The sequence below is a fragment of the Eumetopias jubatus genome, unplaced genomic scaffold (genome assembly GCF_037043125.1).
Source record: "Eumetopias jubatus isolate StellerSeaLion01/CBP00866 unplaced genomic scaffold, mEumJub1_p1.0 scaffold_5, whole genome shotgun sequence".
Classification (NCBI taxonomy): Eukaryota; Metazoa; Chordata; class Mammalia; order Carnivora; family Otariidae; genus Eumetopias; species Eumetopias jubatus.
This window is the reverse complement of record NW_028274811.1, coordinates 56,709,691-56,725,329: the sequence shown is the minus strand read 5'-3', so window position 1 is coordinate 56,725,329 and position 15,639 is coordinate 56,709,691. Positions and strand designations below refer to the sequence as shown.

Below are 15,639 nucleotides of genomic sequence, written 5' to 3'. Positions count from 1 at the left end.
AATCATGCTTCATTTAGCATTAAATCTTTTTAACTACTTTAACATAAGAATATGGTTTAAAATTATCAGAATTTCTTGGAGCACCTGGGTGGCTCAGTTGGTTAAATGTCTGCCTTTGGCTCAGGTCATGATCTCAGGGTCCTGGGATGGAGCCCCACATTGGGCTCCCTGCTCAGTGGGGGCGGGGGGGGGGTCTGCTTCTCCCTCTCACTCTCCCTCTGTGCTCTTTCTCTCTCAAATAAATAAAATATTTTTAAAAATATCAGAAAGTCTTATGTGAAAAAATTTTTAATTATTATAAAAGTACATTAGAGAATCTATTTCCTGCTACTTGGAAAAATGATTATTGCTTTACTTACTCAACAATTTATCTAGATATTACTTGCAAAGGCCCCTGCTCGCTTCTTTCTTTCCTTTCTGATTCATTTCCTTTTTTTTTGTTTTTGTTTTTGTTTGGTTCCTAAAATTGATATCCTGCAAAACTTTGTTATTTTTCTACTCTTTCTAGGATACCTACGGACAATGAATATTATATATAACCATATCAGAGATACACATGCATACAATATACACACAGACACATAAATTTCCATATACATATGCACAACCAGTAAATATCTTTCCACTGCATATGATGCATGACTTCAATTCATATGACGTCACTGTCTGGGACAGATCTACGTGTTGTGAAACGTAGTCTACACTCTCTAGAGAGCCCTCTTTAAAGCCAGAGTCAAAAAGCTGAACTGATGGCAATTAAAGTTTCTTACTTTTTTAGATTTTACAAAACCATATAAGCATGAGAATACATTGCTAGAGCCCTCCCCCATGCCTTGGAAGGGGTCTGTACCAGTAAGGACACTAAAGCTTCTGCTTCATTTAGCATTAAATCCACCTCTGTTATCTCCTCTTTGATCCACTGCACAGATTGTCCTAGGCAATTAACACAGCCCTAAACCTGTCTACTTTGATAAACCTTGCCCCGAAAAGCTGTCAGGAAATCTCTACAAAACGAAGCAGTAGGAAATTCATATTTCTAGCAGTAGACTTCTCTCCTAAACCCAGACACTTGAAGAACAATAAAGTAAGAGCCAAGCTTTAGAAAAGGCCCCAGTGTCCGACATGCAAAGGCACTATATTTCAAAAGCGATAAAATACAAACCCATGCTCCTTTGGATTTTAAATTTGGAAGGCCAAACAACAAAGGACATCCCTGGAGAGAAAGCAGTGACGAAACTGTGAAGCAAAAGATGTTCTGCCTTTCCAGAATGTGTGAGGCCAGTGATCCAAAGGCTGCAATCCAGGATCAAGTCCAGGCCCATAACCTTGACAACTGGCTTTACTGCCTACCCACAGACTTTGCACAGATGCACATAGTGACTATATATTTCCCCTCTGATAAGATTATATATTCCTCTGCTTGATTCCACCTTTAGCTTACACATTCTGGAATTACCAACAACAGAGCTCTCCCTCACCTCATCCAGCACAATCATTTTTATTTTTATTATTATTTCAGTTGGACTGTGTAAATCCAAACCACCCTTAGAGTACTCACTTGTCACATCTGTGACTTCTACTCACATTGTTCACAGCATTAATGTTAACCTTCTTTTCAAACAGCTTCTCCATAAGATCCAAATTATTGCTTTTTGCAGCATTGTGAAAGCTTCTCTGATTTGGCAGTACTGAAAGAAAGCAAGCAAGCATGACGGAAGGAATTTGGGGGGGGTGAAGAAAAAAAAGGCAAACCTCACGTGGCAAACCTGGTGACTTTAAAAACGACACAACAGCCTTGAGCCTTTCACATTCTGCCAATCTGAACATAGGAAATTTGCATCAATATTTTACAGAGCTGTATTATCAAGATTTCACTTGAGGCTCACAATGCAAATGTTTTCACACCCTTAAAAATATTCCTGGTCCAAAACAAAACATCATTTCCAAGGACCACCCTGAAGTCAGCAATGTAGTATCTGCCTCTAGGAGGTCGGAGGGTGGCCATGGACTTGCGGTTTTTTTTAATGATGTCTGTATAAGATTAGACAGGCAGGAGCCCAAATGCTCCATACAAGTTTACAGAGATAAAATTGTTGTCTGCAGAACCCACTGCAGATGCCCGGCCAGCAGAAACAAATCATTAAAATGTAGCACATCATATAAACATATACAAAGGCTAAAGGGATAAACATGTTTTATTTTCATTTATATAAAAAGAGATAAAAGTAGATTCATACCTACTATAAACATTACATATTAAACACATATACACATTCAGGTGGCAGGTTTTATTAACTAGCCTAGAGAAGATTTTAGGATTTATTGAGTATTTTTAATATGCAGGAGAACTCGGGATCTCTCAGGGGACATAAAGTCAGAATTGGAATGATCTGAAAGTATTATTGAGTATTTTTAATATGTAGGGTCTCTTAGGAGGATAAAGTCAGAATTGGAATGATCTGAAATCAGCAACAGGCCATCTCTAAAAAGAAAGCCCCCTAAGAGGTTTTGTGGATGAGTTGCCAAGTAGTTTCCCAATAATAATAATGAAAATATAATCTGCCAAAGACTCTAGAATACTACCAAGTCTAATCAAAGACCGAGAGTATCTTCATGGGGGAAATACACATTCATTCTCTCACCTGGATCCCCCTCTTGCCTTCTAACCCTCCTGTGGGCCCCACTCTAAGTGACTTCAACATCCACACAGATGACAAATCCCATACTCTGGTCTCCCAGTTCTCTGACTCCCTCATGTAGAATAATCTTTCGTTCCACCTGATCTCAGCCACCCAATTTCAGGGTCATACTTTTTTTTTTTTTTAAGATTTTATTTGTTTATTTGACAGAGAGAGACACAGCAGAGAGGGAACACAAGCAAGGGGAGTGGGAGGGGGAGAAGCAGGCTTCCCGCCGAGCAGGGAGCCTGATGCAGGGCTTGATCCCAGGACCCTGGAATCATGACCTTAGAAGAAGGCAGACGCTTAATGACTGAGCCACCCAGGCACCCCAGGGTCATTCTTTTGACATCATCATCAAAAACTACATTACCTCTGACATCTTCAAGAATCCCATTGTCTGAGGCTGCTGGGAAGATGGTGGAGTAGGAGGGCCTTGGGCTCATGCCTTGCCATGTGGCTGCCTACAGACCACCCACATCGTCATAAATAACCCAGAAAGCAGCCCGAAAACTGGCAGAACAGACTCTCCGCAGCCTGGCATAGACAAGAGGCCACAGAGAAGCAGATCCACCCACTCCGATCGTTCTTCACAAGATCCCATCAAAGCAGTGCCACAAGCCCAGTAGTGTGCACGCAGCCCAGACAAGGGTCAGCACTACTCCAAAGTGAGTCCTGCTCCAGGGAGAGGGGAAGACAACCACACATCAGTCTGACTGTGACCCCAGCAGTGGGCTGGGGGCAGGCAGCTGGTCTGACTACAGGCCCCACCCATCAACAAAAGCTTCTCAGGGGACAATACAGGGAAAGTGCCTGCAGTTTGGTGCTACTTCATCTCTGGCGAACACCTGGTTTGACTCAACTCAAGCCCAAGGCAGCCCAGGACCAGCCCACTAACACCACAGGCACCAGACTCTGCCCACAACAGGCAGAGTGCCATCACAGGCTGGACTGAAGGCAAACACATCCCAGCCACAATGGTAGGACACCCCTGTAGCAACACACATAGGAGACACCTCCTGAAGCACATTTTCTAGTGAAAAAGAGACGTTACGCTGCAGGACCTCTTCTTCATAAAGCCACTACTTTCAAGTGCAGGAGATGTAGCTGACTTCCCTAGCACATAGAAACAGACACAGCAATAGACAGAATGAGGAGACAGAGGAATATGTCCCAAATGAAAGAGCAGAACAAAATCAGAGCAGGAGACCTAAGGGAAACAGAGATAACTAATCTGTCTGATAGAGAATTTAAAGTAATGCTCATAAAGATCCTCACCAGACTTGAGAAAAGAGTGCAAAACTTCCATGAGACTCTCCATCAAGAGATAGGAGACATAAAAAAGAACCAATTAGAGCTATTAGACTCACTAAATGGAAATAAAAATAGACCACCTCAAATAAATAGCAAACAAGAGGAAGTAGAAGAACAGATCAGCCACCTGGAGGACAGAGTAATGGAAAGTAATCAAGCTGAGCAGATGAGAGGGGAAAAAAATACACAAAATGAGAATAGACCCAGGGAACTCAGCGACACTGTCAAGTGTGATAGTCGTATGATAGGGATCCCAGAAGGAGAAGAGCGAGAAAAGGGGGCAGAAGATTTGTCTGAAGAAATAATAGCTAAAAACTTCCTGAATCTGGGGAAGGAAAGAAAAATCCAAATCCAGGAAGCACAGAGACCCCCAAACAAAACCAACCCAAAGAGGTCTGCACCAGGACACAAAGTAAATAAGATGGCCAAAAGTAGTGATAAAGAGAGAATTTTAAAAGCAGCAAGAGAAAGGAAAGCAATGACATACAAGGGATACCCCATAAGGCTATCAGTGGGTTTTTCAGCAGAAACTATGCAGGCCCGAAGGGAGCGGCATGATAAATTCCAACTGCTAAAAGGAAAAAATCTACAGTCAAGAATACTCTATCCAGCAAGGCTTTCATTTAGAATAGAAGGAGAGAGAGAGTTTCCCAGAAAAACAAAAGTTAAAAGCAAAACCAGCCACGTCCCTGTCACACATGATGCCATTGGCCTTTGGGTCCAAAATTCACAGTCCAGCCGCCCTCCTGCCCAAGTCAGCATGCACGGCCTGCCACCTGCTCAATGCCAAGTCAACACGCCTTCACTTCAGATTGCCAAGGGCTCAAACTGGCACTCTTCCCCTCAAATTCCAGCCCCGGTGCTCTAGTTTGTGCACAAAAGTAGGTATAATTATAACAGCAGAATGAAGGAACCCAAACAGTGACACTATTTCTGTGGAATACAGAATGGATAAAAGGAGTGTGCTAGGCTAAGAACATCTCCAACAAGCACATCAAAGAACAATACATAGAGCATGATTCTGGTTAGTAAAAAAAAAAAAAAAAAAAAAAACCTGGGAAGAATAAAACAAGACGAAATCAGAGAGGAGACAAACCATAAGAGACACTTAAGCATAGGAAAGACACTGAGGGTTGCTGTAGGGGAGGTGAGGGGGATGGGGTAACTGGGTGATGGGCATGAAGGAGGGCACATGATGGAATGAGCACTGGGTGTTTTATGCAACTGATGAATCACTGAACTCTACCTCTGAAACTAATAATACACTATATGTTAATTAATTGAATTTAAATAAAAAAGGAAATGCCCCCCCAAAATCCCATCGTCTGACCACCACCTCATCCATCCAACTTACCTGTTCTAATTCTCCCAGTCCTGAAATTCTACAACCTCATCGAGTCCTCCAATCTACTGTTCTTACCAGCTTTTCATATAAACATCCCTTATTCCCTTACTCCACTCCTTACCCAGTTTAGATCCTATAGTCCACCTCTGAAATCCCTTCTACACAAACACCTTTACCTCCCTTGCCACTCTCTTTCCTCATCAGACTAGCTGGCAGAATCCTAATTCTGAGACTAAACCCACCTGCTATCTGTTCCGTTTCTGCACCTGAACAGCTGAAGAGTACTGGAGAGAAACACACAACTGTGCTGTGGGAGACATGGCTAGTGCTCATCGACATCTGGTTTTCCCCTCCTATCTGAGTGCATGGATACAAACACATCCCAGTCTGGCTGCAGTTTAGATGAGGTCCGTCCCCTGTACTGAAAGCAGAAGTGATGGTATGTTCCTTGGGCCAGAGTTGGTGAAAAGCTCCCGTGTCACCTTCCAGGTGCTCTCTTCCCATTTTATCAACCCTGGAAGCCATGTGTTTAAATGTTGCAGTGTTGTAGCTGGATTGTAATCCTTCAAAATTTACATGTTGAAGCTCTAACCCATAGTACCTTAAAATGTGACTATATTTGGTGATAGGATCGTTCAAGAGGTAATTAAAATGAGGTCATTAGGATGGGCTCTAATCCAATATGACTGGTGTCCTTAGAGGAAATTTGGATACAGATATGATACAGGAAAGACCACGTGGAGACACTGGGAGGAGATGGCCATCTAAAAACCAAGGAACAAGGCCTCAGGGGAAACTAACTCCGCCGACCCCTTGATCTAGGGTTTCTAGACTCAAAAACTGAGACAAATTTTTTTGTTTAAGCCAACCAGCTTACTTTATTACAGCATCCCTAGCAAACTAATACAAGGGGCCCAGGACCCCAGGATCATGACCTGAGCCAAAGGCAGATGCTTAACTGACTGAGCCACTCAGGCACCCCCATTTCTGTACAACTTATAAGCAGAAGCACTGACTGCTTTTGTTCTAGACCATCTTTTCCAGGATGTTGGCACAGTCAACTGTGTCAAAAAAGAGAGCTAATATCCTCCTTTGGAGCAAGGGGCTAGTTTGCTTATGGCTTGCTTTAAAACATAGAGAGAGTAAGGCATGCTTCTGGCCCAAGAGAAAAGGTTTGGGTTCCCTAAGTGCAGGATTCGTCCATAACACAACTCACAGCTTATGCAGGTGCCACTTGGTGCGCTTAGCATCTCCCTGTGGAACGGGGACTTGGGGAATCTACACAAATGTGGACACTCTGGCTACCGCTCCTCCTGTGAGTACTAAAGTCCCCTGTGTCTGATCCAGAAGTGTCTTCTGCTAGTGTCCGTGATGTCCATGATACCATGGTTGGCTAACTTGTTAGCTTGCAAGTAGAGTAAATGGCCTCTTCTTACTTTTTTTTTTTTTTTTTAGAGATTTTATTTATTTGAGAGAGAGAACAAGCCTGGGGGGAGGGGCAGAGGGAAAGGGAGAAGCGGCTCCCCCCAGAGCAGGGAGCCCGACACGGGGCTCGATCTCAGGACCCCAGGATCATGACCTGAGCCAAAGGTAAACACCTAACTGACTGAGCCACCCAAGTGCTCTGGTCTCTTTACACTTCTTGACACACAGTTTCCTGAGAAGCTAGGCAGAGCAGGGACCCTCCTGTTAGACATGTTGTCTGAGCAAGAAGGAGATCTTGATTATATTCAGTCACTCAGATTTAGGTGTTATTTGCTGCTGCAGGAAAAGCTAGTCTACCCTGACTACAGAGACTAACATACTGCATATAACTAACATACTCTTAAATTCTTTTACATAATGATCTATTTATTTATTTTAGAGAGAAAGAGAGCCCACACATGCGTGCACAAGCAGAGGGAGTGGGGGGGGAGGGAGAGAGAGAATCTCAAGCAGACTCCACACCAAGTGCAGAGCCTGATGCAGGGCTCAATTCCATGACCTTGAGATCATGACCTGGGCCAAAATCAAGAGTCGGACACTTAATCAACTGAGCCACCCAGTCACCTCCATACTCCTAAATTCTTACCCACTAATCTCAAGTACAATCTCGTCACAGGAATCCTACTTCATTTCCCTAGCCTTCCATTCTTCAATTCCATGACTTTTCCTTTCTTTTCAAATATCACAATCTACTAATGTACCTAATTTAGTTTCCATGATCACCAACATCCAATTCTCAATTGATAATATTGCCTACAGAAAACATAAGCAATCAGATAGTAACTCCCTTATTTTCCAACCACTAAGTCCACCAACCTACCTACCTACTTTTATACACACTCTCTGCTTTTACTATTATTATAGTCAATGAAGCATCCCCACACCTAGCCAAGGCCAACTCCTCCATTTGAGCACTGGATCCCACCCTTCTCATCTTTTCAATTATTTCATGTATCAATCTCCTGGAAATTGTCACATTTTCCTCTGCATCATTTAATCTCTCTCCAGGGGACCATTCCCTTCAACATATACAGAGACACTATAATACTCCAGTGGAAAAAAACTCTCTTAACTTCACATCCTTTCCAAATGCCACTCCATTTCTCAACCTACCATTTCCCCCAAAACTCTTATAAGTGTTCTATAATTGATGTCTATCCTTCCTCACCTCACAGTTTCATCTCACCTCCGTGCTAATCAGACCTCATTCCCATCACTTCACTGAATCTGCGCTTATCAGGATCACTCCACCTTGCCAAAAAGCCCAGTCATCGCTTCTCTTTGTGTGCATTAAACTCTTGGCAGATTTGACAGAGGGCCATACTTTCCTTGTAACATTCTTCTTCAGGCTTCTGATAGACTACCTGCTGCTTTCCAGTCTCTTTTATTGGCTCTTCCTCTTCTACTTGATCTCTAAATGTCCGAGCACAGTGGGGTTTTTATGAAATTAACAACCTGATGGAGTAGACATTATCACCCCCATCTTACAGATGAGGAAAATGAGACTTAGAAAAGCTAAACCACTTGCTCATTTCTTAAAGATCATAAATAATAGAACTATCCCAGGCAGCCTGAATCCAAACCCCAAGCTTTCAATCACAGCAAGTGTCCAGGGTGTCAGCATGAGAGTCTACTACTGCAGTGGAGATTCAAACTGCCCACTGTCACATGCTTTAGCTAATGCATTCTGTCAGTTAGACTAGACTTCTTTCAACTCTCTCCTCATTCCCACATAGCCCTGACCCCAGCTCTTTGTCCCTCTATATTAATCCAATGGGAGTATAGTTCTAGTTCCTGGTCTTTTCCCTCCTGGGTACGTCCCATGGTAAATCAAGACCTTGTGGTGTCCTGAAATATGACACGTGGATTCTATTCCTTCCCTGAAGTCAAATATCTTGTCCCTTGTCTACCACATCTATAAGAAAAAGTAATTTTGAAGGAGCTTCTAAGACAACTGGGAAGCACCGTACAAGATTCTTTTTTTTTTTTTTTAAGATTTTATTTATTTATTTGACAGAGAGAGACACAGCGAGAGAGGGAACACAAGCAGGGGGAGTGGGAGAGGGAGAAGTAGGCTTCCTGCTGAGCAGGGAGCCCGATGCGGGGCTCGATCCCAGGACCCTGGGATCATGACCTGAGCTGAAGGCAGATGCCTAATGACTGAGCCAGCCAGGTGCCCCATCATACAAGATTCTTAATCCACTAAATCAATGGTTCTTAGCTCTGGCTTCACAATAAAATCAATTGAATCCCTTAAAAAAAAATTGATGCCAAGTTCTTCAACCCAAGCCAATTGCATCAGAATCCCTAGGCTTCAAAATGTTTGCAGACTTGCCCACAATTTACTGAGTTATCTTGTAACAATTCTGAATGTTTACGTTCAAATGTAAATGGAGATTATAAAACTACCTTTGGCAGTGTGAAGAAGCCAGTTTGTACAGACTAATAAGAACTGGCTGTAGCTCTTCCCAACTGTGTCCAATGATACTGTAGCTTTAAATCAGTCATGGTGAAAGTACTACACAAAGGAAACGGGAAAATACTACAAATCAGAACTCATTCCCCCCCACTCCACCCCACCCCACCCCCAGAGCTGGTAATCAAACATTTACCAACATACCACTGTCTACCTTCTAGCTAGTAAGTGACAGATTTAAAAAAATAATCTAGACAAATAATAAGCATATCAATTTTCAGCTTGATTAAATAACATTTAGATTACTTTACTATATATGTCTCTTTTTTTTTTTTGAAATGTTTAAGATGAAGATAAATGTTCAGCCCAAAACAACAGGTTACACAGAGTTGAATCATTCACTTAAACTTTTAGGGGTCAAAAACTCCAATACCTTCAGGAGCTGGGCAAGTATGAAGTAAAAGGACCAGAACAGGAGGAGACCATGCTGACGTAGAAAAACAAGGCCCTGGGTGCCTGGGTGGCTCAGTCAGTTGAGCATCTGCCTCCGGCTCAAGATTCCAGGGTCCTGGGATGGAGAGCCACATCGGGATCTCTGCTCAGTGGAGAGCCTGCTTCTCTCTCTGCCCCTCCTCCCTGCTTGTGATCTCTCTCTCTCAAATAAATAAATACAGTCTAAAAAAAAAAAAAAAACAGAAAGAAAAGAAAAAGAAAAACAAGGCCCAGCTCCCTCTTGCATTTCATTCAGGTCTCTGCTCAACTGGTACCACTTCTAAAAAATCGTATCTGACCACCCAATCCCCTTTCTCCTGTTGTTCTCTGCCCCTGTACCCTACTTCATTTTTTTTCTTCATATCACTTGATATTACTTGACTTTGTAATACATATATATTTGCTTATTTGCTCACTATCTGTTTCCTTCACCAGAATACAAAGAGGAAGCTGAAATAACTCCAGTTCTGAGTGTTAGTAGGTGTTCAATAAATATTTGTTAGATGGATGAATGGAAGGGTTGGGAAGCCACTATCCACCCCCAGAACAATATAGCCAAGAGGGAAGGTATTATGCCCAGCACTATCAAAACTTCCAACATAAACACACACACACACACACACACACACACGAACCACGTATCAAAGAGGAAAACCCAGAGAAATTAGAAAATACTTTGAACTGAATGAAAATAAAATATATCAAAATGTGTGGGATGCAGCTAAAGCCAAGCTAAGAGAGGAATTCATAGCATTAAATTATTAGAAAAGAAAGTCTCAAATCAGTAATCTAAGCTCCTACCCTAAGAAAGTAAAAACCTGGGGCACCTGGGTGTCTCAGTCGGTTAAATGACTGACTCTTGATTTTGGCTCAGGTCATGATGTCAGGTTACTAGGATGGAACCCTATGCTGGGCTCTGCACTCAGCGGGGAGTCTGCTTGAGATTCTCTCTCCTCTCTCTCTGCCCCTACCCCCTGCCCACATACATGCGCTCTCTCTCTAAAATAAATAAATCTTAAAAAAAGAAAGGAAAAACCAAAAAGGAAAATAAACCTAAATCAAGCAGAGAGAAGAAAGATACCAAAAGTAAAAGCAGTAATCAGTGAAATTGAAAAGAGATAAACAACAGAAAAAAAATCAATGAAAACAAAAGCTGGTTCTTTGAACATACCAATAAAATCAGTAAACTTCTAGCAAAACTGACAAAAAAAAAAAAGAGAGAGAGAGAGAAAGAAGACACAAATTACCAATATAAGGAATGACAGAGGACATAGCACTACAGTCCCAACAGACAATACAAGGATAATGAAGGCATATTATGAACAACTCCATGAACATAAATTCAACAACTTTGATGAAATGAAATAATTTTTGAAAACCACAAACTATTCAAATTTATTCAAGATTACATAGATAACCTAATAATACTATAACTATTAAAGGAATGGTATTTGTAATTTAAAATATTCTAAAAAGAAATCTTCATGCCCTTAAAAAGCATTCAGATGTGCATTAAAAAGAAAGAAGTCCTCATGCCCAGATACTTTCACTAGTGAATTCTACCCAACATTTAAAGAATAACACCAAATCTATACCATCTCTCTCATAAACCACAAGAGGAAAAACTTCCCAACTCATCTTATGAGATCAGCATTTCCTTCATTCTAAAACCAAAAACATTGTAGTAATATAAAACTATAAACCAATATCCCTCATCAACATAGATTCAAAACTCCTTGAATAAGCATTATCAAATCAAATCCAATGATACATAAAAAATATAACACACCAAGTGAGGTTTATCCTGAGAATACAAGACTAGTTCATTATTTGAAAACCAAGCAATGTAATCTATCATACAAATAGTCTAAAGAAGAAAAACTATATGATCTATTGATAACATTTTAGCATTTTAAAAAATTCAACATCCATCTATGAGTAAAAACAAAAACAAAAACGCTCTCAGCAACATGGCAATAGAAGGGAACTTCCTCAACCTGATAAAGAACATGTACAAAAAACTGACAGCCAACATCATACTTAATCATGAAAGTTTCAAAGCTTTTTTTGCTCAGGAAGAAACAGAAATGTCCACTCTCGCTCTTTAAAACATTGTGTGGAAGTGTTAGCCAGTACAGTATAGCAGTAAAAGTAAATTAAACGGCATACAGATTGGCAAGAAATCAAACTGTCTCTGTCTAGTTGCAAGCAATTTGATTATCTCCGTATAAAATCCAAAGGAATGTACAAAGCAGCTCGAGAACTAATAAATGAGGTTAGCAAAGTTGTGGGATACGAAGTCAACACATAAAAATCAATCATATTTCTATATACTGGCATCAACAAATGGAAACCAAAATTTGGTTGAAACAGATGTCCAAATGAAAAAATTCGAACCTTGATGTAAACCTCATACCTTATATAAAAATTAATTCAAAATAGATCATAAATGTAAATGTAAAACATAAACCTATAACCTTTTAGAAGAAAACACAGGAGAAAAACTTCGTAAGCTGGGGTTAGGCTATGTGGCCTCCGCAGCAATTATCACTGCCTTGAAAGACGTTCCTCACTTATTCGCTCACTTATTTTAGCGTCTTTCAACCCTCCACCCAAACCAGAACGTGGACTGTCACGCTCCCACTGCCTAAGTCGCATCTAAAATATGTCTAGTAAATCGTCAACTCTTGAGAATATTTCTAGATGAACGAACCGACGGATGGATGAACTAATTGAACATTATTAAGGGACTAGTGCTCTGTTAACAGCCTTGAAATCATTCTCAACTTTTGAAGACTCTTCAACAATGTGCCTCAGTTTATGCTATAAGTTTATTCTCAAAGAGGCACAGAAGACTCACCCCATGCTTTAGAAACCTAAGCACAGAAAGATTAAGTGATTTAAAGTCACACAGTAAGTCACCGCGTGAGTCAGGATATAGGAGATAACACCACATGAAACTCTCTTCCTTATTTGCAATAGGGCTTAATCATTTCTTCAAAAACCCTCTTCCCTAAAGTGAAAGAATAGCTCTTTCCTTCCAACCACAGTATATAGGTTTCACCTGAAATAAAACAGCCGGAGTCAAAACTTGGGGAGGGGGGTTGCCAAGTGGCAAACCAACCCACAGGTGATGCGGTGGCGGGGGGTGGGCGCCCAGATCCCACGGGGTCCTGAGGCGGTCGGGCGGCACCTTGCACACGAGCCCCCACCGCCTGGCCCGGACTCCCTCCGCCCCCGCCCCCATCCGCCCACCGGCGCCGCCACCGCGCGGTCTACAGCCCGCCTCCTGGAACTCACGGATCTCGTGTGCCGCCGCCGCCGCCGCCGCCTCTCGAGGCCCCTCCGGCTTCGGGATCCAGGGCCGGGCCGCCGCACCCCTCAGGTCTGTCCCAAGGCCCTTCACGGCCGCGGCCGCCCCTTGCAGCGGCTCCCTCGCGGCACCCCGGTGACCCGGGATGGTCGGGGCAGGGTCCACGTGCGCCCTCGTTCGCCGCCCGTGGAGAGCCGGCAGGCACTGCTGGGCCGCTCTCTTTTCCCTGCGGTGTCCGGGTTGCTTGCCCCCGTGCTCCTGCCCGGGCGGCTCGGCAGCCTGGGAGGGACCACCTGCGGGTGTGGCCTGCGCGGTCCTCGGATTTGGTTTTACCTGAAGGAGAGCGCTCTGAGAGAACGCCCCGCTCACACTTTAGTTCTTCGTACAACTTTGAGAAATGTCCAGGCTGGATTTATAACCACCACTATAAGAACTTCAATATTAAATCATTTCTAAATGGGCTTCCAGAATTTTCTTTTGAATAAAGTAAGACCCTCATTTCTTCTCTGAAGGTGTAAACTTTGGTATCCCATTTTATTTTTTTAAGATTTGTTTCAAGAGACAGAGAGAGAGAGCATGAGTGCGGGAGGGGTGAGGAAGAGGGAGACAATCTTAAGCAGGCTCCCCAGTAAGCGTGAGACCCAAGTGGGAATCGATCTCAGGACCCTGAGATCATGACCGCAACCAAAACCAAAAGTCAGATGCTTAACAGACTGAGACACCCAGGCTCCCCCTTGGTATCCCATTTTAACCCAGTCATAACCTATTGGACTACCCATCTTAGGTAGTATTTTCTTCTTAGTGGTTTATGAAATAAAAAAATTGATTAAATGCAGGATTCTAGGCAACTATGTGCCTAGCTAAAATTCTAACAATATTAAGGAAGAGTAGAATACTGAAGGACAACCAGGATCTCTGCCCTGAATCCACCGCACTCAAGCACAGGGGGTTTGATGCATTATAAAACAAAATAAAACCATGGCACATCTCACACCTGTGGATGGTTTCAGAGGTCAAAGAAGTTTAGCACGTTCTAGGAGTGGAAAAAAAAATTAAGTCCTCATAAAACGGAACTAGATTTGACCCCAGAACTGACTCACCCTTTTATACACACACACACACACACACACACACACACACACACACACACACGCCTAAGAATATTAGGAAAGCATTGTCTATAAAAATGCACAAGATGGTTTAAAGAGAAATAAACTAATGAAAGCTGAGAAATGTGTTGGATGAGATTAGGCAACTGATGAGGACTTGACAAAAGGAATGAAAATAAGTGGGCATTTTCTTTTTTTTTTAAGATTTTATTTATTCATAAGAGACAGAGAGAGGCAGAGGGAGAAGCAGGCGCCCCGCTGAGCAGGGAGCCTGATGCGGGACTTGATCCCAGGACACTGGGATCATGACCTGAGCCGAAGGCAGACGCTTAACCATCTGAGCCCCCCGGGCGCCCAGAAGTGGGCATTTTCAAGAGGTCCTACAAGGGTAGACAGAATTCAATAATAGACAAGGGTTTGGCATAGGTTGTGTGTGTATACACACACATGTAATGTATGTATTTCTATGTATATGAATGTATTCTGAGTTTGAAATCATAATAAACTTAAGAAACTGGCGTTAGAAGTAGAGTTAACACTATTTGCCTCTGAATTTACTTCTGTCTCTCTGAGCAATATTGAGGAAATAAAACTGTTATTAACAGAAAAGAAGAAGAAAAGACTGTCATAAATTACTTCACATTTGTAAGGAGAACAGTTCAATATTACGGTTTGCTTAATAAATAGAATTATGTTTCCAATACTCACCATAATAACATTTTTTTTTTCTTGAACAACTGTTAATCCAACTGTTTTGCTTTGTATTACAAAGCAAAAGTGATTATCCCTTAATTATACAACAAAAGGACAGTTTTTGCTCTGGGAAATAAACACCATTGTTCTGTGAAGTTCACTAAAATCTTACCAGCACCAGGTATGTTCAAATTTAGCACTACTTTTCCAAAATGGAATATTACTTAAAAGAAAATCAGCACTAGGCACCAAGTACAGTTTTCAAAATGGAATATTTCCTCAAAAAGCATTTTTTTAGCCTTAGGTGAAAGAGTATGTTTTGGAGCCTTCTTCCAAATACTTCCAAGCCACCCCAAAAGGCCATAGTAATAAAACCTTTATAACGCAATGTTTCATTGTCCTCATAGAGAAATAGGAGCACAAAGGAGTGACTGACCAGTTTTTCCAGAGGGCAGGGACCCTCTCCTGAAGGTGGCCCCTGGGCTGAGTTGAAAGATGAATAGTTGTGTATGGTGGGAAAAGAGAGTGTATGCCCAGGAAGCACATTCTGGACAGAGGGAGCAACCAAGCACCATACCAGAAGGAAGAAATAGCTTGGTCTATTCAGGAAACTATAAGCTATGCAGTGTGACTTGATTGGCCTTGAATGCCAATCATGATATGTGGGCGCTGGCTTGTATTGGCTTGCAAGAGCAGATTGTTGAATTTTCAGGAATTTTGTGTACTGGCTTTTTATTATGATTTTGGTCACATATGTACAAGAGTATATAAAATATATATGTACAGTTTAAAGA

At 42.0% G+C, this 15,639-nt stretch overlaps 1 protein-coding gene across 1 annotated transcript in view; it reads right to left on the bottom strand.

Moving 5' to 3' along the window:
- Positions 1 to 15,639, bottom strand: part of ANKDD1B (ankyrin repeat and death domain containing 1B) — a 67,054-nt gene that overhangs the window by 47,940 nt on the left and 3,475 nt on the right. The window contains 3 exon segments of the mRNA XM_088023181.1: positions 1,585 to 1,688; positions 3,052 to 3,142; positions 12,855 to 13,391. Of these exon segments, the coding sequence (XP_087879307.1) occupies positions 1,585 to 1,688; positions 3,052 to 3,142; positions 12,855 to 13,391 (732 nt within the window).